This window comes from Chionomys nivalis, chromosome 26, assembly GCF_950005125.1.
Source record: "Chionomys nivalis chromosome 26, mChiNiv1.1, whole genome shotgun sequence".
NCBI classification, from domain to species: domain Eukaryota; kingdom Metazoa; phylum Chordata; class Mammalia; order Rodentia; family Cricetidae; genus Chionomys; species Chionomys nivalis.
This window is the reverse complement of record NC_080111.1, coordinates 12,831,622-12,857,214: the sequence shown is the minus strand read 5'-3', so window position 1 is coordinate 12,857,214 and position 25,593 is coordinate 12,831,622. Positions and strand designations below refer to the sequence as shown.

At 40.2% G+C, this 25,593-nt stretch overlaps 1 protein-coding gene across 1 annotated transcript in view; it reads right to left on the bottom strand.

Moving 5' to 3' along the window:
• The window catches only part of L3mbtl4 (L3MBTL histone methyl-lysine binding protein 4), a 306,766-nt gene that overhangs the window by 168,841 nt on the left and 112,332 nt on the right, over window positions 1–25,593 (bottom strand). Inside the window, 1 exon segment of the mRNA XM_057758331.1 lies at window positions 5,389–5,498. Coding sequence (XP_057614314.1) covers window positions 5,389–5,498 — 110 coding nt within the window.

Sequence of the window (25,593 nt, the reverse complement as noted above, 5' to 3'; positions counted from 1 at the left end):
GCTCTTTGTCATTACAAATCAATGACTTTATGTGCGCGTCTGATGGTCGCCAGGTGGTAGCCCAGCTCTGCACGGAGCTAAAGCCGCCAATTTTTCCATCCCCACTGTACCTTTGATAGGCACTAGGCCTCATCACATTTTTATTGTCTGTTTTTATTCTGACCTGAATCTATTAAAAAGAAGTTTCGCATCATCATATATTTTATTTAGTTTAAGCCTGACTCATGAGAGGGGACTATGTTATTGTTGCCTGGCTCTAATTTTAAGATTTACTTTTAGTTTTCCAATTGCATGTGTGTGCGTGTGTGCGGACACGTGCGTGCGCGAGTGAGTGCAGGTGTCTGCCGAAGTGCTGTTATAAGCGGTCCAGGGCCGCACACCATGACTCGGGATTATAAAGTACTTCAGTCAGCACCCAGACTTTAGATGATATTAGCACCAAGTACAAGGAAGAGGCAACCCAGAGGACAGGCAGCCAAAGCACTGAAGAGAAGGAGACTGCAAGAGAGGGCAGAGGTAAAACCTGATCACGTCCATTTTATCTGATAACTAGAAATTTTTGAATCAATAGATGGGGGTAATTTTATTTGCTATTCATAATATATTCTGATTTTTATTCTGAGAGTAATAATGCTAGTTCTCAGCCGAATTTGGCTTAGAGCATTTGTTTATCATATACCCGAACCAACAATTAATTCTAAATTCTTTAAATTGTCCTAAGTGTTAATCCATAGCTACTCCATGTTGGCAAGTCCTTTCTGCGTGATACAACTGTAATGAGCATGCAGGAGGAAAAACATCTTATCAGTTTTCTGGGCCAATGAAAGAAACTGAAGAAACCTGAGGAAAAAAAACAGTGCCTTTCGTCCTGGCTTGGTTCCTGCTGGTCGCCAGGTTGCATGGGAGCTGAAGCTTCGCATTTATTCTCCAGAAACAGCAAGACTCGGGGGCAAAGTAGCTTGTTCAAAGTCAGTCAGAAACCTAAGCCCATGGCTGTCTAGCTTTGAAGTCTACGATCTTATTTCTAAAACTTGGCTAATTCCTAATGCAAGAAGTGTTGGACACATGGGTTTCCAATGGAATTGGTAATCTCTGTGTAAATAATAAATGACATAGGAGATAAGTGAGTTTTATTTGAGGAACCATAGTATGACTTGTAGCTAGGGGTACAGCTTCCCAATGATGCTATCAAACTGCTGTCAAAAGGCAAGTCTAGGTCCCGAGAAGATGGCTCAGTATGTAAAATGCTTACCTGGTGAGCCTGAGGACATGAATTTAGTTCCCAGGACCCACACAGAGAACCACAGCATGGTGGGAAATACTTACAATCCCAGCACTGGGGGAGGAGGAGACAGGTGATTACTAATAGCCAGTCTGGAAGGAGACATGGACTTGGGTTCAGAGAAGTAAAGGCAGGACACTGGGAAGGACTACCCAGGGCCAGGGCTGACATTTGCCATCACAGTTGCAGAGATAGGATAAGATCCTGTGACTGGGACGGGCGTCTGTGATGCAGCCTCCCATGTGACTATCTGGTGCAGGGCTACTCTTGAAGGACCACCCAGCTCCTGACCAAGGGAAGCAGCATCTATGACAGGACCCGTATCTGTGACAGGGCCACCCAAGGGTATGGAAGACATCTGGGAGTCCTGCAAGGATCACTGAGCGCATGTACTCTGTCGCAGGCTCGCTTTCTGCAGCGAGATTAAATGGCACCAGCAAAATGGTAACAAAAAGGACTATCATTTATTTAGAAAGTTCTAAAATTTTAATAGATTCTCATAAAACGTGAATGAGAACCAAGGAGTTTAAATTTTGCTTGTTCCTTGGCTGTTTCCCTCTTGGGAGGTTGTCTGTTGCCCAAGTGTACTTTTGAACTCAGTTCAGACACTTCCTGCAGGTCCCTACAGGCCCAAACCAAGAACAGCGCTCGGTCTTTAAGACATCAGCACCTCAGATTTAATATTCACTATAGCTAGGCAGCTACATGGCTTTCTTTATTCTACTTCATTCATTCAGAAAGTATAGCTACTTTAGACATAAAGTCTGAGCTCACTGAAAATACAACATATGCACACACATATACATCTCATATATACATATATGAACATATATGTGTGTAATATAGCATATATAAAAGAGTTTCTTTTCCTCCTTGCTTCTTGGGCATTTATCATAATATATGCTTTGTTATATATTATATTATATTTTATATTATTTGTAGTACAAATAGTTGGAATAGAAAACACTTTATTCACAAATAAAAAGCAATGAGAACAAAAGGCTACAAAAAGTTCAAATCACATCTTCTTCTGATAATCTTATTTTTACCTAATATGCTGGAAAGTTACTTGATATAGTATTTTGTGAAATGGTACAAACTTAAAGCAATAAAGTGGATGTCATGCTAGGAAAAATTCTAACTCTTTAAGAAGATAATTTATCCTTTGTCTAAGATTTTCTCTAAGTTTAAACTTTTAAAAGTCTTGGCAATGTTAATCAATAAAGCATGCAAGCCACATATAATGAAGTACAAATAATAGAATGTAAAAATTACATTCTGAGCTAGTTGTAGTGGCACAGGTCTTTAATCCTAGCACACAAGATACAAATGCAAGAGGATCTCTGTGAGTTCTAGTCCAACCTGGTCTACAGAATGAGTTCCAATCTAGCCAACACAAAATAGTCAGACCCCCAATTAAAAAAACTATCTTAAAGTATAAATGTCACTAAAATATTTCAAAATTAACATTAGTTGTTATCTGTTTATAGATACTGTGAGTTTTGTATTGTTTTGTTTTTAGATTTATGAAATGTAATTATTTGATCTGATTGTCAAGACTAACCGATACCTAAAAGAAAGAAGGTATGGGTTGAATTATATGAATACATAAATTAACCATTTAACTTAAAGTACCACTCAGAAATAAAACATGACTTACTGGGGTTGACTTATAAACTATGGTTGGGAATACAAACTGCAGATCAAGAGTAGATCCACAGTCCTCACATGGGCACTGGATACCAGTTGAGGACTAAGGTGTCATTGAATTACCAAATCTCTATCTGTGCCCATGAAAGGATGACATATAACAGTAAGTCATGAGGATTCTAAAGCCAACAAGGTTTATCATGCTCCATCCAGTCTCAGAGGCTCCTACAGTGGGGTCAGCATTCTCAGTGTCCACCAGTCTCAGAGGCCCCTACAGTGGGCTCAGCATTGTCACCAGTGTCCTCCAGTCTCAGAGGCCCCTACAGTGGGGTCAGCATTGTCACTTGTCCTGTACTCTTTCTTTTCCATACTTGTAGTCAGGATGTTCAACAGGTTTCTCCCAATAAAATATGATCATTAGCAATTTTCAAGAGAACCATAACTTTTTGTTTCCCAAGGAAAGAAACACATAACCTTTACCCCAACACAACATATTTTCTGACTTACATTTTGAAGTATATTTGACATTTTAAAATATATAACTTATTTTAATTTTGTAGTTTCCATAATCCAGTGTCTCTCAGCAGGTATTGTTTTATGAACATTAGCATTTAAAAATTTGAAAACTGAACATAGCGGGCAATGAGGACTGCTGAGAAGTCAAGAACAATGGCACTGGGTTTTGATCCCACTGCACGTACTGGCTTTGTGGGAGCCTAGGCAGTTTGGATGCTCACCTTACTAGACGTGGAAGGAGGTGGGAGGTCCTTGGACTTCCCACAGGGCAGGGAACCCTGATTGCTCTTTGGGCTGACGAGGGAGGGGGACTTGATTGGGGGGAGGGGGAGGGAAATGGGAGGCGGTGGCGGGGAGGAGGCAGAAATCTTAAATAAATAAATAAATAAATAAATAAATAAATAGATTTAAAAAAAAATTTGAAAGTCAACAAAGCACCATATAAGATCCAGACATCCTGTATATATTCCATCTTTATGTGGCTTATTAGTTTATATTACTTTATTCTTTAAGACTATCGTTTTTAAATTATTTTTCTATGACCTCCTATACCCATTCTTTTCTCTTTTTAGCATCTAAGCACAGTTATAAATATACTGCAGCTTTTTAGAGGTTTTCTGTTTCTGGACGTGGCTTTACTAAGTGCCTACAGCATTCTCTGATCCTGTGAGACAAATCTTAAACTACCACGGCAGTCCCCACGCAGCTCCGTTTAGCGCATGGTGCTGGCGGCTGGCTCCAGGCCACAGGCAGCTGCTCCGTATGCTGCCAAGCATCAACCCACCTGAGAGACTGCAGCACTAGGAAGCCACGTCTGGCTCCTTGTGAAGAACTTTTCTTAGCTTTCACAAGCCCCATGTTCAGGTATTTGAGCCTCCACACTGGACACCATATGTAGTTGAATTTTTCTCTGGGCAGCCAGCTCACAAATAATGACATGATAGCTTTATTAATTATGAAAGCATTGCCTTAGCTTAGGTTTGTTTTTACTAGTTCTTATAACTTAAATCGACCCATTTCTATTCATCTAAACTCTGCCACGTCGTGCCCATCCTGCTCCTCCGTGTGGTGGCCTCAGATCTCCCTCCCATGCCCGCATTCCCCTCTTACTTCCTCTATCAGCCTACAAGTCCCGCCTAGACCTCCTGCCTAGCTATTCACTGTTTACCTTTCTCTTTCGCCAATCGCAGAAATACACCTTCACACACTGCGTGAATATCCCACAACAAGTAACACTCACCATTTCCATTCAAGCTTCCCCTTAAGAAACTGAAGGATGGAAGGAGAATCAGCAAGAGGAAGAAAACAAACATAATAATGCAGACTGTTGGAAAGAAGGCCTGGAACTAGTGATTAGCCATGCCAGCCGAGTCAGGTCAGAAGACTCCCCCAGACGAAATGAGGTATTTCAGTTGGAAGCTCATTAGAATTTAGAGTGTTTAGTCTCCTCCTTAGCTTTAAGTGACTAGAAAGGCAGAAGTATCGCAAATCCCAATAAAGTAGAATGCCCCTTCATTCTCATGCTTAAAACGGCTGAAATTTAAAATATTTAATATTTTTAAAAATTTTATAATTTACTGCATGAGATAAAATTAACATGGGTGCTTAAAAATGGATCCAACTTCAATGACAAAGAGTAGATAGATTTAGCAATGCTGGCTCAGTTCTTCAAGTCAAGAAAAGGAAGATTGCTCTGGAAAACATGAGAATTATTTCTTGTTGATTATTATTATTATTCCTTCTCATCTGTCTAAACCATGTCCTTTGAGCCTTAATTGTGAATAACTGGCTTTCAGAGTTCGCTTTAATGTCTATTAATCAATTCACCTGTCTGTTACTTAGCTTTCAAGTGACTATAATGACACGAATAAGCAGCATTAGGAGTGGAATTCAGGCTAAGTATTTCCGAGCAACAACAAAGGGAAAATTGCTTACCAGACGGCACTTCCAGTGGATGCCTGGTGGCATCACCCCACCCCACAGGGTGAGCATCAGGGCTGTCAGCATCCGCCCGGTAGTTATATTTATGGTCCCAGGCATCAAAATGAATCTGTTAAAAGGCGTTTGAGGAATTACTGTTTTGCGGTTAGTATTTCACGTTTCCTTTCTTAAAATATGTAAAAACAAACATCCAAGGCTGACATTGAAATGGCATTAATCTCATCTTCACCAGAAACAACATTTTAAATGTGCTATCATACAGTTTTCTAATGTTGCCAAGAAAGTATCCTGTAACACATTTTTGGATAAATTAAAGAGGCAGGAAAATCAGAACTTGACAAAGATTGGGAGGAGTAAGGCCAATGTTTTCTCAGCTAACACAATATTAGAATGCTAAAAAGGGGATACTGCTTATCTTTGGTGACTGTTCTGAAGCCACCACAAATGCCATGTCACAGTCATAGAAATGACAGTCAACAAATTAACATCATTACAAGCCCATTACTGATGAAAAGGGCGTGAATCAAGGCATAGGAAGCATTATATTCTAAATCCTCAAAAATGAGCAGAGAGACTCAGCACAAATGGAGGCAAGCAAAGACAGAATTACCGAGGCTGCGGAAACAGCTCAGAGGAAGGAAGAGTGCTTCCCTAGAAAGTATAGGTCCTGAATTCAACTTCCAGAACACACAGCTCACACACACACACACACACACACACACTAAGGGATAAACAGATTATTCAAGGACAGTGTGAGCAGGGACTCTCTTATGATAGGTCCTGAGTTGAGTCTAGAAACCCACTTGGTATACAGTTTCACTTATTATCATTTTATTCATTAATCACATAGACATCTGTGGACACACACATATACACATCTGTGAATATAATAGAGAAATTACGCACATAAAAAATTAAAATATCAACAATTTATGAAATGAAAATTAAACACTTAGTTGTTAAATATAAAAAATTATGTTATAAAATGTGCTGTCTAGATAGCAAAGGGAATTTTGTATGAAGTAAAACAGCATATATTTCTACATTTCTCTTATGCACTTTCTTGTTTTCATTGTCAATAGGGAATATACCATTTTAATGAAAACTTGTTATTCACGCCATATTTGGCTGCACATTTATCATTCCAGCTACTACATTCTATAGCAAACAGCTATAAAAATAATTTTAAAATTTATTTAGAATAGTATTCTTTTTAAACGGTAAAGCATGGGTATGTTTCTGAGACAAGGTCTTAGTATACACAGACTGGCCTTGGGCCATATTCACACTGCAGGGATTCACAGTGCTAGGATTACAGGCATGCACCACCATACAGAGATACACAAAAATGGAATCCATAAGAAGGAAGGCACTCCAGATGAACCCTTAATATCTGCCTGGAGAAATGCTCTTGCTTGCAATCCGAGTCAGAGTAGAATTACGCACACCAGTCACCCCGTGCAGAGGACATACTGGCAACAGTTCAAGGGTGAAAAGGAATGAGAAGCCGAAGGACACAGTGAGGGAGAAGAAAGAGCCACAAAATCCAAATTTTCAGGGGACCCTGACAAAAGACCTTGGTCAAGGGTGAGACTTCATCCCCGTAGTTTGAGGCTTTTTGGAGCCAGGCAAGCTCCACAAGAAGTGAAATCATGAGAGATCACATGTTACTGTGAGTGCAGAGACCAGTGGTGAAGATGCTTTTGTCTTACCTGCAGAATTTTATTGAGTCATTAGAGCCACTGTACTTGGACAAAAAAATCAAATAGGGGTTATTCTAGCCCAACCCAATCAACAGTGCAAAGTCAAGAGTCAACAGATAAAAGAATCAAAAATAGCTGCCTGTTGTCTATTTTTTAAAGAATAATCTCACTCTATATCCTATCCCTTAGGAAATCCAGTATACAATGCAATTATTAGACACAGAAGTAAGCGGATGTACATGGAAAGATGAACAATGTTTAAAGAAGGAGCCAGAAGAAACAAACTGTGATGAGCCAGATGTTGTAACTAACAGATAATAACTTTAACTATCTATTAAGGTGTTTTCAATAAAAAATAGTCTTAATGAACAGATGAAGGAAGACACTCAGCGTAGAACGTGTAGACATAAAGCAGGAGAATGTTCTAGAACTGGAATGCAAAATGTTTGGGGTGAAAAATCTTGTAAAATGAACAGCATACGAGAAGAGGCAGGAAAGAGGATAAGGGGCCAGAACAAAGATGCACAGAAAGAGCAACCTAAAGAACAGACAGTACAAGGCTTACATAATGACCTGAGGGTTTGCCAGGTCTCATCAAGTCTAGGCTGCAGAAGAAAAAGACTGAGAGGAGGAGCAGGAGAACGGTCACACCAAAGCAAAGCCTGAAGAAAGAAAGTTAAAAACCTCCTCTGTACCTGAGCTAGAAACACGACTAAGTTTAAGAAGAATGGGAGGACTCAAGCTCAATAAATAAAGATGAAATGAAAGTTATGAAGACTATGAAAGGAGAAGGTAGTTGGCTGCCTCTGCACCAGAAAGGGTGAGCCACGAGGGAATGAAAGGTCTGCCAACTCAGAATTTTAAATTCTACAAAAACATCCTTCAAAGAATGAAAATAAAGAAAGAGCGATTAAAAACCAGAAAAGCAATCAACTATTGATCTGTAATACAAGAAATGTTAAACGAGACATTTGAGGCTGCCGGGGGGCGACGGTGACAAATTGAAACTCCTTTCAGAACAGTGAAGAGCAAAGGCATGGGGTAGACAAGGTCAGCTCCACACTGCAGTCATGATCAGGTCACCACACAGCAGAATAAAGAAGAAAAGCATAGTCATCGAGACTAAGAGAAAGATATTTCATCAACTTCTATACACTCTGCCCAACACTCTTGGCTTATGTGTAGAGAATAGGCTCTCCCAATCTGACAAAGGGAGTGATACATCAAGAAGAAATGTACGGACAGGATTGTACTAAATATTACTTCGTGAGTATTTGTGAAAAAGGAAGTTCAGTATGAAGGCAAAAATAAGAGACAGATTATTCTTTCTGTAGAAAGTATAAGGTTGATAAAAATGAAGTGAAAATTTAGCATTAGTTCAGAATTAAAGAGCAACATAAAATAATTGTGCTCCTACATACTAACAACAAACAACTATAATAAATAATTTAAAAATCTATTCAGAATAGCATTTCTTTCAAAGTGAAGTGCATAGGTATGGTGGTATAGAACTATAATTCTAGAACTCAGTCATCTGAGGTAAGGGGACAGAGAGTTCCAGGCTAGCCTGAGCTAAACTGCAAGACCCTGTGGGCTGCCCCATCTCCCACTGTTGCTACCCAAAGGAGATCTTAGCAAAGCAAATAAGAAAATAACAGAAAGTGTAAGATCCCATGCTGTAAAAACCTTGCTAAAGCAAAAGCAATGTGACCTACGTCAATGGAGAACATAACTATGCCCAGAAGACTACAAAACTCAGTGGTTCTGTAGATGTCATTTCTCCCAGAACACTCTACAAATTCAATAACTTGCACTGGAAACAGGAAGCAAGCAGTTGGGAAGCTGAGGCAGCAGAGTGGCAACTTTGAGTTCAACCTAATCTCCACAGCATGTTCCAGGCTCGTCTGACCTGTGTAGGGACAACTTGGTCCCAAAAGCTACAAACAGAGGCCAAAGATGTAAAGCTTTCTTTCATTAATCTGTATATTTTGTGTTTTGATTATAATATGGCGAGGGGATGTTTTTCTTTGATCCAGTCTGTTTGGTGTTCTGTATGCTTCTTGAATATTCAAAGGAATATCTTTCTTTATGTTGGGAAAGTTTTCTTCTATAATTTTGTTAAAAATATTTTCTGGACCTTTGAGTTGTGACTCTTCTCCTTCTTGTATCCCTATTATTCTTAGGTTTGGTCTTTTTATTGTGTCCCATATTTCCTGAATGTTTTGCGACGAAACTTTGTTGGTTTTGCTGTTTTCTTTGATCAGTGCGTTTATTTTCTCTATGTTGTCTTCAGAATCTGAGATTCTTTCTTCTATCTCTTGTAGTCTGTTGATTATGCTTGTTTCTGTATCCTCTGCTCGTTGACCTAGATTTTCCATATCCAACTGGTCCTCATTTTGTGTTTTCTTCCTTGCTTCAATTTCCGTTTTCAATTCTTGAACTGTTTCCATTACCTGTTTGATCGTTTTTTCTTGGTTTCCCAGGGCATCATTTACGTATTTACTCATTTCATCAAACTTTTTGTTATACTTCTCATCCATTTCTATAAGGGTGTGTTTTACATGTTGTTTAAGGGACTCTATTGCTTTCATAAAGTCATTTTTTTCCACTTCTTCTGTGTTAGGGTGTTCAAGTCCTTCTGTTGTAAGATACATGGAAACCTGTTGAACCCATAACATCTTTATGAAAGACATTTTCAACATTTTAGATCTTCATAACTCGAGAGTGAAAAATCCAACTTTAAAAAAAGTCTAGCCAGATGGTTAACTTATTAGAGGGGATTGGCACTGATGGATATTTAAAGAATCTCTCTGAAAGCTAAGGGGCATTTTGAAAACCAAATCATTTCTAGCATCAAGTTTTATACATTGATATTTTTTCCCAAAAGATGAGAGCCTATAAAGCAAATGCAGATTCTTCTTCCTCTTGTTTCTATGAACGTGATACCCGAGGTTAGACCATTAATCAACCATTGCCTTGTGTTTCTGTCATCAGACTGTAGCACTCAGTATCTGGAACATTTAGGAGTTCAATCATCATATCATTAAGGAGGAACTCCTTGGTATAAATCCGAGATTATGTACCACCTGAGAGACACTGTCTTTCAGTTTCTTCCAGGGCCACCTGGAACTTCCACCTGGCCCAGGGTGTTCATCTTTCTCTTCAGTCCTTTGACAGCACTACAGACATTAGTGCTGTGCTTCATGCAGAGTAAGGACTCAAACCCACTCTCCGAACAATATGTAAGATGGTAGCCATGGTAGATAGGAGATAGACTATTAGGAAAAAATAAAGTCCAGTCACAATCATTTTCTTAGCATAAGTAATTACTATTCTTGTTTCTTAGGCCAAATGATTTTAAAATATTAATTTCCAGTTTAAAAGGTTTTGAACATATATATATATATATATATATATATATATATATATATATATATATTCAAAGTCTTCTTATCTATTTAAGTGTTTACATAAATTATCAGGACCCAGTGATACTAACTTACTTATATATGCTCTTTACAATCTCTGGTCCAGCTTCAATTTAATGCACAGTTTAAGTAACTCAAAATGCGTTAAGTTGAAGCTAGATTTCATTACAGACAAAGAACTGAATTTTAGTTTGTTATCCTGGCACAATCACTCACAGCTCCTAGTGCTACTGAGGCTTCAGTTTGATGTTCTCCCCATGAGGCAGCGCTCTGAGCTTTATTAAGAGATGACATTCAGGCATGTAGAGCAGTGTGCACACCAGGCGACTGTCTGTGCCACTGCAGGAAGAATGTCGGACCGTGCTTTTACAGAACACCACTGCAGTCAAGTGCAATACACTTTGATTGTGTATAATATATACTACATATATTATATGTAGAACAAGGTTCACACATATTCTGTATGTATGTATGTATGTATGTATGTATGTATGTATGTATTGTGTGTGTATACAGGATTTTTTGAGACAAGGTTTCTCTGTAGCTTTGGGGCCTGTTCTGGAACTAGCTCTTGTAGACAAGGCTGGCCTCAAACTCACAGACAGCCACCTGCCTCTGCTTCCTGAATGCTGGGATTAAAGGCATGTGCCACCACTGCCAGGCCCCAATATATTCTGCAAAGGTAAGAGTTTGGTAACATCAGATCACATAGATAGAAAATGGTAAATTTTACTGAGAAGAAGATGGAAAAAAAATGAACTGTGATTGCAAACAGAATCTGAAGCAGAATGAACACACACACACATACACACACACGAGAAAACTTAGTAAAACATGGTAAAAATGAGATAATACTAAGCAAAAAAGAAATGCAGCTCAGAACAATGGATGGCTTTCCATGATAAATAGCACTTATGTAATAAAGAAATCAGATTATCTTTATCCAGGCAAGGATAGAGGGGGAAAGGCTGCAACGGGACAAAAAAGAAATCACTCATATGTATTTCAAAAATATTTTATTCTCATACGTCACTATCCCAGATTTACATACAAAACTACTAAGGTACACTTAGTGAATCAGCCATTTCCATCTCACCATGACTTCGAAATCCGTGCTTTCTCCTGGGCAAAATGCACAATGCACTTCCTGTATCCTTTCCCATCGCATGCCCACCCTCTCTAGGTGTGCAATCTCAATCCTTTGTCCAGACCGCTTTCTCCAAATCAACTCATGATTTCCAAATTCATATCCTGGTGTCTCCCTTCTATTCCATTTCTAATGTTCTGATAAGCATTATGGAAAGTGTGTGTGTGTGTGTGTGTGTCTGTGTCTTTGTCTGTGTTTGCGTCTATCTATGGGTGTGTCTGAGGTCTATGTCTTCCTCTCCCTTATTGTCCTTCACCTTTCTCTCTGAGACAGTTTCTCACCAATGAGCTCAACCACTAGGGAGCTGGTTTCGCTGGCCGGTGAGGCATAGGGATTCCCCCTTCCCTCTGCTCCCTAGAGCTGGGACTGCATTTGGTGTGTCATGCACAGATGGGGCCCAGAACTCAGATTTGTGTTTGCATACCAAGCACTTTACCACTGAGTCACCACCGCAGGCAAATTAGGTGGAAGCATTTAGATTTACATTGAAAAATTACCAGTTTTCAGTCCAGCTAATCTAAAGTCATTTTTGTTCCTCAGTGCTCACGTTGATCGTATTTCTTAAGGCAATGGCATTGCAAACTCTTATTAGTGAACAAACAGTAACCATTTCATTCTCTAACAAATTCTCAGCACACTGTGGGTTTCGAAGGAAGATGAAGTCTGCATGCTCCAGCTACATACCCTACAGTAACTGTTGAGTGCAGTTTTGAGACAAATATTTTCAGTGCTTCTCCTAGGTAGACCATGGCAACAGAGTGGTCATGGACATCTTTGCCATTAAACCCGTGGCTTTATGTAAAGCAATCAAGAGAGTTTCTGAGTCAGACATCCTGACTCTCACGAGAGAGGGAAGCTGAGAGAAGCCCAGCTGCAGGGTTGAGGCAGGGGCCTCACCTTCACATCGTGGCTTCACTCGTGACAAACAACATCTGCCAGTTCCTACTTCTCCAGACCCACGGCGACACTTATCACAAGTCCAATCCGTTCTTCCCATAGGCCATGACTGCGCCATAAAACCACCATCAGAAATTCAAAACGCCCAAATCTTCAATGGAATTCCAAGAGTTTTAATTCTTGTTTTAAAAAAATGGCTATTTCATCCCTAGGAACGGCGACAGACACGTTCGGTGCCCCGTGGCTGCACAGCTGTGGGTTGTATGCTAGGAATAAAAACCTCTTTCATAAGCAGTGCGAGGCCAAGCACCCTCAAAATCAGCGCGTGATTATAGCTACCATAACTATTTTCATTACCTCTGCCATGAAGTTTATCAAGTTTGAAGCGCTGGAGCAATAACTTGAGCACTGACGGCAAACATCACACATTCACTGTTAATTTGGAGACCATCTCCTTCCGCAATTACTCATTCAGCTGCTGCCACCCCCACCTTCTTCTCAGGACACTAGCCCTTGTGGAAGAAACTGTTTCAGCATGCGTCCCTAATTTGTGTTGAAATTCTAAATTTCCCCTGCAGATAGCTGCACACTATCAACTCAGGGAGATCTCCGTGAAGAGACAGGATGTGATGGGAGGTGATAATGATAGGGAGATATTAAGTTTCTGAACACGGTGGCAAATACCTGGAACCCCAGGGTGGGGAACATTGAAGCAGAAGGATTGCAGCAAGTTCAAGGTTAGCCTGGACTCCATACAAAAATAACAACAGCAACAAAAAAATAATAATAAATGGAGATTGTTAACAACAAGGAGATAGTCGCTGCCCTCAGACGATTTGACAGAGCACAATCCAACACTGTCCAGTAATGTCAAGAAATAATAGTTCCAGATAACGTGAGCGTGAGCCGGCTGCAGGTAAACATGGATTCCCAGCAAACCAAAAGCAGTAGGGAAATACGCAGCTCTCATTGATATGAGAACACTGTACTCTAGTTTGCTGTAATTTTCAAAACTTCCCAGTGAGAATTAAAAGCATAGAAATTAATATAAGTAATGTTGCAAAAACAGTGTACACCACGACACAACGCATACTCAGTAAATCCCACAATTATGCACTGTCCACATGGGTAATGTCAGTTAAATGGAAATATCTATAGAGAGGAGTGTGGCTAGGAGCTGATGCATCATGAGAACGATCTCCAAAATGCCCAAAGATAGAAACACGGCAACCAGTATCTTACACGTTTATCTATTCTATTCTAATAGCTTACATAAGGATCGCAGGGGAAAAAAACCTAATGACCTTACAAAATGAACTTGAGCCTTACGTGTTCCCAATAGCAATGCATGAGGAGCGCGAATCATGCCTTTTACAGGACGCCCTGTGTAGAGTGAGCCACAGCTTTGTTGAGACTGACAGACATAGTATTTAAGAATTCAGATTTGAGGTTAATCTTCTTAAAAGACATAGTCTATAGGGAAACTGATCTATTAACATCTATGATTATGATAATGAGCTTATATTGATATGATATGACACTGGGTATGACTCACCAAGCTGTTTCCCAGAATAGCCAGCCAGGGGGCAGCCTATCTCTCAATGTTGGATTCATTGTACAAAGGAGATGCCAACAGAGTTCCATGCCATTGATACTTTTGAGAATTCCTGTAAATAAACACTATATTTATCAATGATTTAAAAACACTAGACTTTTAAGCTAATAAAAACAAATCATATGTAGATTACAGAAATGAATTTACTAGCTTGTATTCATGCTACAAATTACACTTTATTGTATATTTTCTTGATATATTTTTAATGCATGAAATATTTCATTGTTTTCTATAAACACAGTATTGGATAAAAATTTGTTCTATTTAAAAAGGGAGATATTTTGTTATTCAACTCATGTATTCGGTATAGTAATAAATGTTTATTTTCTGAAATTCCAAATTCTAATAAATTTTATACAAGTATATAAGAAGTTGATGACTAATAACATCCCAGAAATTGATGTGGGAGTCCCCTCTGTGTGTTGCTTGTATTGGTTAATGAATAAAGAAACTGCCTTGGCCTGATAGGGCAGAACTTAGGTAGGCAGAGAAGACAGAACTGAATTCTGGGAGGAAGAAAACAAAGTCAGAGAGAGACTCCATGGATTCGCTGCCAGAGTTAGACATACTGCCAAAACTTAGCCAGTAAGCCACTGCCACATGGAGATACACAGATGAACAGAAATGGGTTAAATTAATATGTAAGAATTAGCCAATAAGAAGTTAGAGCTAACAGGCCAAGCAGTGATTTAATTAATACAGTTCCTGTGTGGTTATTTCAGGGCTAAGCTAGCTGGGCTGATGAACAAGTGGGCCCTTCTTCTACAAAAAATAATTAAGCTATTTGTTTAAGACTAATAATAATAAACACTGTAAGAGCTTGCAAACTGGAATACATGTGGTTTCCTCTATAGGCAGGAGGGAGAGCCATGAGACAATAGCCTCCAAAAATAAGACTTGTTGAATAACTGTTTGCACACAAATAAATAAAAACAAAGAGAAAATTTGTTCATGTTTTGTTTCTAGATAAGGAATCCAGGATAAGATGTGTGATATAGCACGTTAGAAATCAGTATGGCGGTTTCTCAGAAAAAATGAGGATCAACATAACTCAGGACCCAGCAATACCACTCTTGGGCATATAGATGCTCAACAAGACTACAAGGACATTTGTTAAACTATGTTCATAGCAGCATTATTTGTAATAGCTAGAAACAACCTAGATGCCCCTCAACCAATGAATGGATAAAGAAAATGTGGTACATTTACACATTAGAGTACTACTCAGTGGTAAAATCAATGACATCTTGAAATCTGCATGCAAATGGATGGAACGAGAAAAAAAAAATTCTTGAGTGAGGTAACCCAGACCCAGAAAGATGAACATGGTATGTACTCACTCATAAGTGGATACTAGCTGTAAAGCAAAGGATATTGAACCTATATAGTTCATGATCCTAGAGAAGCTAAGCAACAAGGTAAACCCTAAGAAAAACACCTGGAAAGGGGAAATAGATAAGATCACCTGACAAAATTGGGAGCATGGGGTAGAGGGAGAAGAGAGGATGGAAGGGCAAGAGGAGGGGGGAAGAGAACGGGAGAGTTGAGATGGAGGAAGGACAGACAGGAAAGCAAGGAAAGATTTGATTTGAGGGAGCCATTATGGGGCTAGCAAGAAACCTGGCACTAGAGAAATACATAACAATCCACAAGGATGACCCCAGTTAAGACCTTATGCAATAGAGAAGAGGGGGCCCTATCTTGACTTGCCCTGTAGTCAGGCTGATGAATATCTTAAATATCACCATAGAACCTTTATCCAGCAACTGATGGAAACAGAGGCAGAGACCCACAGTGGAACACTGGACTGAGCTCCCAAAGTCTAGGTAAAAAGTGGGAGGAGTGAGAAGATGAGCCACTAGATAGGTCATGACCATGATGGGTACACCCACTAAAGCAATTTATAGTAGACCGCTTAGAAACAGATTTCAGAGCAGAGAACTCCAAGTCGGCCCTGTGCAATGCTACGGCCTCACAGGTACCATGGGACCAGTGGCCAGGGAATCAGAAATACATGTGATTATGGTATCAACAGCTCATTGTTTTTTTTTTGAGGGAATCTCTGACTGAAAACAAGCCTATTAAGAAAGCTGGCATTACTTTCAATCTAGCAGTAGATGCTGGCAAGACCTGGCTGTTTGTTTTCAGCAAATCCACCTAAGACACCCTTTTTAAACGTTTTGTCTAGTCTCTTTCACAAAAAATAGAGTGTAGTTCCCACAAACATCACTCAAAATCAACATTGTTTACCTAAAATGTTCAGACATAATAGACAAAGATGCCGGCCAATTTTCAAGAATGCATTGCAGGGTTAGCGGTTCGGTTGACACCATGATTACAGTCGTGTCCTGTGAGGTGCACTGGGTCATTAGAGACAATATATGCCGCCTCTGAGGAAGAAGGAGATACGGCTTAAACTATGTCATTAATACCAATTCTCCTCAGAGCTCGTGTTAACATAGACCAATCCCTGTGAAGCGGGAATGTTTTCCATTGCCTGCAGCAGTGTTTTGACGAGTCACAGCAACCAGAATAATGGACCCTAAAACACACTGATTTCTATGGAAAACAAGCCATGTTCAAGGCAGAAAACAACTTTCAAGTAAGAAAGGAGATGGGATGTTTGTAATGAATGCCTTTATATGGTTTCCTATATCAGTTTGCATAAATGTCAGAAATTTAACTTATTTTTGATGAAACTAGACTTGACCAGTAAGTCTCTTGATATGGACCAAGCAAACAAGAAAAAGGCCCAGGCAATCATTCACAGCCTGGGTCTCTTTTCTAAAATTGTGTAGACCAGGGTGGTAAACATTATGTAAATTAAAGCATTAGCCATAGATCTAATCATCTATAGATAATTGTTTATTTAACTAATCTAGACCAGAGCAAAAAATTTACTATTTTCTAGCTGAATTTTTTCCAAAATTTCTGTTTACACCCCCAAACGGAACTACAAATGGCTAGTAATTTGTCTTCTTTTGTTTTCATATTTCTCTACTTTGGAGTCTCAGGGCACAGATCTCTAGTTATGAATAATTGTCTTCCCAGAGGTTGTACACAAGCCCTACTGAACTCCAGTAGTAGCAGACGGTGGTACGGATACTTAGCTGGTTATATTTCTAATCATAGATACTTATTACACATACAAGTGCTGCCTAACATACTCCATATTAAAATGTGATAGAAAAGAGTGTGTATAAACACTCAATAGTATTTTTTAAAAGTGCTCAGTCAGGAAAGTGTGAATGAAGTCCACACTGAGGTATCACCTTACCCCAGTAAGAGAGGCTCTTATCAGAAAGGCAAACAAGAAGATAGATTGCTGAAGATGTGAAAAGGAGGCGCTTGGAAAGGAAGGGTACTGCAGCTATTTGGGGAAACAGTATGGCAGTTCAAAAAAAAAAAGAACAGAAAAGAGAAGAAAAAAGAGAAATACCATATGATTCATTTTTCCATATCTAGATACACACAGGGAAATAAAAATCAACATGTCAGTGAAACAGCGGTATTCCCATTTTTATTACGGTGTTATTTACACTAATAAATAAAAACCTAGTGTCTATCAACTGGTGATGACTGTGACATATGCATGGTGGAATGATAGGTAGTCACAGAAATAGCGAAATCCTATCACTCACAATCACATAGATGGGGCTGCAGACCATTATGTTAGAGGAAATATGCCAGGCACAGAAAGACAAGCTGACCAATGGGAACTAAGCTATGGTTGGGGTGAGTTCTGTGGTTGTCAGGAGGTTTAATGACAGAAATCACGTGTGTCCTGGTGAAGAATTAGCATCTGTTAAAAACAAGGACACCAGGAAATTTGAAGGCAAACGGATGGAACTAGAGAAAAAAAAATCATCCTGAGTGAGGTAACCCAGATCGAGAAAGACAAGCATGGTATGTAGTCACTCATAAGTGGATATTAGCTGTAAAATAAAGGATAAAGATGCTACAACCCACAGACCCAAAGAGACTAGGGAACAAAGAGTGTTCATGGGGGGGACACCTAGATCTTCCTGTGAAGTGGGAATAGAAGAGATTTCATGAGTGGACTGAGGGCAGGTAGGGATGGGAACATGAATGTTCAAGTAGGAGGGGGCAGGAGAGGGAGTACTGAAAGAGACTGCTCGAAGTGGGAATCATTTCAGTGTCAGGGAAAACCCTGGAGCAAGGGAATCTCCCAGGAGTCTCCAAGGATGGCCCCAGCTAAGATTCCTGACAGTAGCAGATATGGAGCCTGAACTGGCCCTCTCCTGTGACCAGATTGGAGCCTCGCCCAATTGTCATCAGAGAGGCTTCATCCAGCAACTGATGGAAACCGTTATAGACCCACAGCCAAACATTAGGCAGATTCAGTAACCCTGCAGAATAGGGGGAGAAAGAATTGTAGGAGTCAGAGGGGTCAAGGACACAAGAAAACTCTCAGAATCAACTTACCTGGGCTCATAGGGGCTCACAGAGACTGAACTGACAACCAGGGAACCTGCTCGGGACTGACTTAGGCACTGTGCATGTATGTTGCAATTGTGTAGCTTGGTCTCTAGTGGCACTCCTAATATTGGGAACCAGGGCTATCTCCGACTCTTTTACTGGTTTGGGGGACCTTACTCCAGCCATAGTGTAAGTGGAGGTGTTCAGTCTTACTGCAACTGGCTACACCATGTTTTGTTGATGCTCTGGGAGACCTGCCATTTTCTAAACAGGAATGGAGGAGGAGTGGATTGGAGGTTGGGAACGGGGAGTGGGAGCTTTGAGGAGAGGAGGGAGGGGAAGTCATGACTGGGATGTAAAATAAAAATTAAAAAATCACGTGTATCCAAAACTTAAATGAAAGGAATTTTAGTGTTCTCAACACAAAGAAATGATAACCAATTATCTAGACACGCTTAACTTGCTTTAGACAGTACCTATTCTCACAAATATGTATAATTGATATGCATGTATCAATTAAATGCACTTAAACAAGAAGTTTATGAGTCAATGCTCTAACTCTATAATCCCCATGTTGTAGTGTAAATTCTAGTTGGTCTTAATAATAAAAACCTGGAGTCAGATAGCAGGGTAAATGCTGAAAGATCAGAGAAGTAAAGAAACCAGCCACTAGAGAGACCTTTTACCTGTACCAAATCCTTAGACCAAAGGGGCAAACCTGTTCGTACAAATCCTCAGACTGAATGTGCCGAGCTCCCATCTCCTCCTTCCACTCTCTGCCCAGCCATGTCCCTTCCTATCTCTACCTCCCTAGTGTTGGGATTAAAGACATGTGATACCCAAGTACTGGGATTAAAGGTATGAACTACCACTTCCTGGCTCTGTTTCCCTTTTAGATTGGATCACAGAGATCTGTTTGCCTCTGCCTCCAGAGTGCTAGGATTAACGGTGTGTGTCACCACTTCTTGGCCTCTATAGAGAAATAGTGGCTAGCTTTGCATTCTGATCTTCAGGCAAGCTTTCTTTTATTTGTTAGGTCACAAACAAAATATTACCACACCACATCTTACAGGGTTCTGTTTGGGGTGATTTGAATACTAATTGTTCCCCACTTCTCTCTGTGTGTCCTGTGTATGAATGACCCTGTCTTCCACCATGTGTTTTCTGACTGGCCCCATGCCTTCTGTAGCTTAATAGAGTGCACCCTTTTGGAACTATCGTCCAAAACAAACCCTTTCCTCCAGACGTTGCTTCTGTCAGGTATTTCATCACAACACCAGGAAGCAAAGTAGGAAGAGGTAGGAAGACAAGCAAAGTAGATGTATCAGAACTATAAAATACCTTAAAATGAGAAGCTTAGAAATGGTAGTTTCTAAAAAAAAAAAAAATTAGGGTTCCCAGCAGGTGGAGTGCCCTGAAGAGCAGGAAACAAAGTACTATCCTTTCCTGACTGAGCTAAGGGAGGTTACTGCATCCACCCTGAAGTTTTCGTTGGGTTTGGTGCTGGATGAGGAACTAATCTGGCCACAGAGCAAACAGGGCCAGAGAAGTGATGGCCATGAACTTACAGGACACTGTGGGGAGGAATCACCTCAGAAATTGCCTCCTTGTTTGAGCAGCCAAAGGTCAGTAGCTGTAAGAGAACTCCTACTATCCTGGCCATCTCTCTGTCATCAGTCCACAAGGCAGAGGCTGTCACGATCTAAGGAAAGTTCAGTTTTTCAATGTACTTGACTCAGGAGACCTAAGATTAAACCACCCCAGGCCGGCTCAGCTCTCGCCTGCGTCTGCGTGGTCAACTTTTCAATGAGCCTTTTCCTTCTGCTGTGACAACTCACATACACTTGGTGGCTGTAACCAGCCAACACCCATCCTCCTGCAGTTCTGGGCTCGGGCTCTGAAAGAAGTGCTGCAGGTCCACATTCTTTGCAAAGCTTTAGAGAAATCACCTCACTTGTCCTGGACCCCTTGGGCTTCAGATGCTACTTCAGATGCTCCATTCTCTGTCCCATCCTTAAACATCCACGCTCCTCCTCTCTGTCGTTCCCTTGCACCCTCACTGAGTTTAGGATCCCTCATAAAACACATGGTGATCCCATTTCAAGGTCTTTATTTAATTACATCTGTGAATGTCCTTGCTCAAGTAGGGTCATAACTTCAGATATTTAGAAGTAAGGGCTTTGGTACAGACTTAGGGAGGGTCATCATTCAACCTATTACAGCCCCCTCACTTTAATACTTGGCAGGAGAAATGTTCTGGCCACTTTGATATAAAATTATATCTACTCCTGTTTCTATGGTTCTTTCCAATGCAATATCTATCAAATATCTCTGAAGGAAACCTGAAGCATGCCAAGAACGAGGACATGGTATGCCCTTTGAGATACAGCCATATTGGAAAACCCATTGTTTCAGTTACTGAAATCAGTAAGGAAGGTCATTAAATTTTGAAAACAAATTCCACATAAAAATTACCATAAAAAACAGAAATAAATGTATGAAAACATTCAGATAATTCAATATAAATCTACTATCTGTTAAAGAATCAAAAGTGTACAACTAAATTTTCCAAATCGAAAGCTAGAAATTGCCTGAGAGAGAATACCAGTTACCCAGCACTAGCAGGAGGAGGATCCAGTGGCACAATGGACAACTGAGCAGAATTAAAGCACAAAAATAACTAGGAAGAGATGACAAAGAAGAGACCATGAGACGTGTGGACACTCTCTAGCAGTCTAGCCTGTCTAACTAACATCCCTCAAGGGGAGGAGACAGAAAGGAGCAGCATCAGAGTTTGATGAACACGGTCAATATCTTCCCAGATTTAAGATGAATATTAACTCACATAATTCCAGATACGGATGGAGGGCACAAGGGAGCCCCACATAAGAACATAATGACAATTACTAAAAATGAAGGTACAGAGATTTGGGGGACTGAAGGAAAAGCAAGGCTCAGAGGCATCTGTTATATTCTTGCTAAAAATCTAGAGGTAGGTAGGGAAAGAAATTGTGCAACCAAGGAAGGCTAGCATAATGTACGATTAGAAAGGCAGGAGCAGGCATGCCCTCCCTGTTGTGAAAAAGACATCTGAAAGATGCTACCTGTGGAAAGGAGAGGAGTTGTAATGCCAGAGGAGCTTTAAGAAAAATGTCCAAGTTATGGAAATGCTCTCTACTTTGACTTCTTATTTGTTATCACTTCATTGAACTATATATAAGATTTATGGGATAAATCACATCTTTCAAATACATAAGACAAATGGACTTACAAATATATATATTTTGATATGTTTACCTTTTGAATAGATGCTGAGAATTTACTGATAAAGCCCTAAACATTCATTTATTCCACTAATGTTAAGGGAACATTAATCATTGATCTGGGACTAAATATCAGTGAAAGAGCAGGTAGAGAATTTCCTAGCAATTTAGGATTGAATTCTATTAAGAATCATGCAGACACTTTCAAATAAAGGGATTTTTAGCATATCAAACAGCAATAAAAATAGGGTAGATATGGAGAAGTAAGAGTATGCCATTAGAGTTATTGAAATTTTAAGTAAGTGTTTGTAGCACACTTACATGAGCTAGGAAAGACAGAAGTTTTCTTATGTGGGGAAGAGACAGCTGAAAATGGGAAGAAAGAGCCAGGACAAAGATGCTGACAACGAGACATGACCTTGAACAGCAAGAAGGGCAGGTTAGCTGAAGAACAGGGAACAAGTGAGAGACTAAGAAGCACTAAAGGCAGAGAGGAAACACAACCCCATACCTAGGGTCAGTCCTACTGGACTTGGGCTTTGCTTCCCAGAGAACTGAGAGAGCAGAGGGCTTGCACAGGGAAGCAGCTGATCCGAGTAGATTTCACAAGGGTCACTGACACTTGCTTAGGGGATCCTAGAGACTATGACAATGGCTAGATTGGGAGCTGAAAGAGCAGGCAGTAACCATCATGACACTCAAGATGAGAGATGATTGGGGCTGGATCAGAGTGGAATCCACACCAGCTGTAGAAAGAGACTTTCTCGCATGGCAAAGTGTCAGTCAATCACTTGCTGGGGAGCTTAGGGTAAGAGCAGAAGAGAAGTCAGTAATGGCTGCAGGCCCTTGACTTGGCCAGGAAGGAAATGGAACAGTCATTGCCTGAGATGGGTAAGGCAGGAGAAAAACTGTTTAAAGAGACAATATTTCAAGATTGTGGACAGCTTGAGGTTGGGACATTTGTTAGACTATACAGGGGAATGTTAATGATGCAGACTGATGCATGGCTTGTAGTCCATCAATATGTAGATACCATTTACAGACCGTCAACAAGGGAATGATCATAGTTGAAGAAGGAGAGAAAGAGACAGTGTCAAGGCCTGGAGCATAAAGAAAGAAGGAATCATTACAATCAATACATGGACCCTGAGAAGAACTACTAACAGATTAGAACCTCGGTGTGCAGTTTCTTGGCCATCACGAGGAGGGAAAAAAATGTCAGCAGAAATACAGACAATTCTTCTAAAGTTTTCTTTTAAAGTACTTCCAAAGGAACTGATGGAAGCAGATGCAGAGATCCATGGCTAAGCACTTGGATGAACCCCTGAAGTCCAGTCATAGAGAGGGAGGAGGGAATAATATGAGCATAGGGACCAAGACCATGATGGGAGAACCCACAGAAACAGCTGACCCCAGCAAGTGGGAACTCACTGACTCAGGACTGATAGCTGGGGCACCTGTATATGACTGAACTAGGCCCTCTGAATGGAGGTGGCAGCTATGTGGCTTAGACAGTTTGTGGGGCCACTGGCAGTGGAACCAGTATCTATCCCTAGTGCATGAACTGGCTCTTTGGAGCCCATTCCCTATAGAGGGAATCATAGAATACAGAAGGGAGCGACTTGGTCCTGCCTCAAGTGATGGGACAGACTTTGTTGATTCCCCATGAAGCCTTACCCTTCTGAGGAGTGGATGGGGTATGGGGTGGTGAGAAGTTAGGGGAACTTGAAGGAGGGGAAGGAGAGGGAGCTGGGATTGGTATGTAACATAAGATAGTTTTAAAATAAAACAAACAAACAAAAAATAAAGCAAAACACCAAAAAATGAAGAGAAATAGAGTTAGTACAATGCTTCTTCTAGGATGTCAAGAGGAACGCGATTCTTGTTTGCTAGTGGGAGCAATTTGGGAATGGGAAAACAGTGAACTGAGAGATGAGGATGAAGTGGCAGAAGTTGGGATTTGATGCAAAGGACAGTATTTTCTCTGGGGGATGTGGAGAGTTGGTCTATAAGGACAGGAAATGTGGTCCTCTTGTGTGATAGGCAGACAGGTACAGGTGATACTGCAGTGGGAGTGAGTTCCTCTCTGATTGCTTCACTCGTCTGGATGGGAGGGAACAGAATGAGTAAGGACAGGGTGGGAGAGATAAAGGATGTAAATAGTGAACTAGAAGAATGGAAATCCGGGGGTTAGGGAAGTACATGAGCCCCACTGAGCACCAAGATCAGGTAACATCGGCACCCTTGCACCCCTGTGAGGCAGGGAATCATTTCTCTGGCCATCCCTTATTCCAGAAAGGAGGACAGAGCAGAAGAGAGTTAGCACTCCCAGAGCAGTGACTCCAAGAAGAAACACAATGAGTGGAATGATGAAGGATGTGGTTTTACCTGTATTTGATTCTACTATCCATGAGCTCATAATGGAAGAAGGAAAAAGACAAGAAGGACAGGATTGTTCCTTTTTACAAAACATCCTACACCATACAAGTCAAATTCCAGTATCTTCTCCAGCAGTTAACCGTGAGGCTTTTGTAAAACTCTAACAGTTATTTCTGTAGTCAGCTTCCCCATGAACACAATTTAAACAACACAACAAAAGAACACACACACACAAACACAAATGTAGAGTATTGAAGAAGAGAAATGCTATAAACCAAACGATATGTACATGCAAACAAGATTCACAGAACACACCAAAGAAATAACAAAAAAAAAAGACGACACTTCGTTATGACAACTATACAAGGACTCAAGACTGAAAGCAAAGATTACAGCACTGTTGAACTGCCATTTTCAAGTCCTACTTTTAAAATGTCTTAAAGGCCAACTACAAGACTTAAATAGATAAAGAATTAATGTGAGTCATGGAGAAGAAACTTATGAAATCATTTCAAGATATAAATAAAAAGATTACCGAAGTAGAAGAAGAATCCATATGCTAGAAGAATAATTTTACCACACAGAGAAGAAAAGTCATCAAAGACACAGACACTGAAAAAGAACAAAACAGAAATTCTGGAAATGAAAGACTGAACGAATCAAGTAAAAAACATGATGGACAGCAGCAGCAAAAAATAAGACCAGGCCCCAACCTCAATCGCCAAAAAGAGGATCAGAGGTGAAGGATAGATCAAGACAGTAACACACACAGACAAACGTAAAGGATCAGGAATTACAACCAAAATTTCCAAGAAGTCTTGAACACTCAGAGAGACTGAACCTAACAATTCATGTGAGAGAAGAAGCTGATTTTGGCTGAGATTTCTCCTAATCTAGAGAAATAAATAGCTATTTTAAACCAAGAAATATTTAAAATTTACAAATAGATATGATCATGTTTAAAAAAGGAAAGGAAGAAGGAAGGAAGGAAGGAAGGAAGGAAGGAAGGAAGGAAGGAAGGAAGGAAGGAAGGAAGGAAGGAAGAAGGGAGGAAAGCAAGAGAACACTCTTCACAGCACATCATCATCAAAATGTCAAAAATACAAAGCAAACAAACAATATTAAAAGCTTTAATGGAGCCAGGTGGTGGCGCACGCCTTTAATCCCAGCACTTGGGAGGCAGAGGCAGGTGGATCTCTGTGAGTTCGAGGCCAGTCCGGTCTACAAGAGCTAGTTCCAAGACAGGTTCCAAAAAAAAGCTTTAGTGGAAAAATGGTCACTAGTGTTTACAAGTAGAAATATTAGAAACATTTAAGATCTGCTGTGAACAAC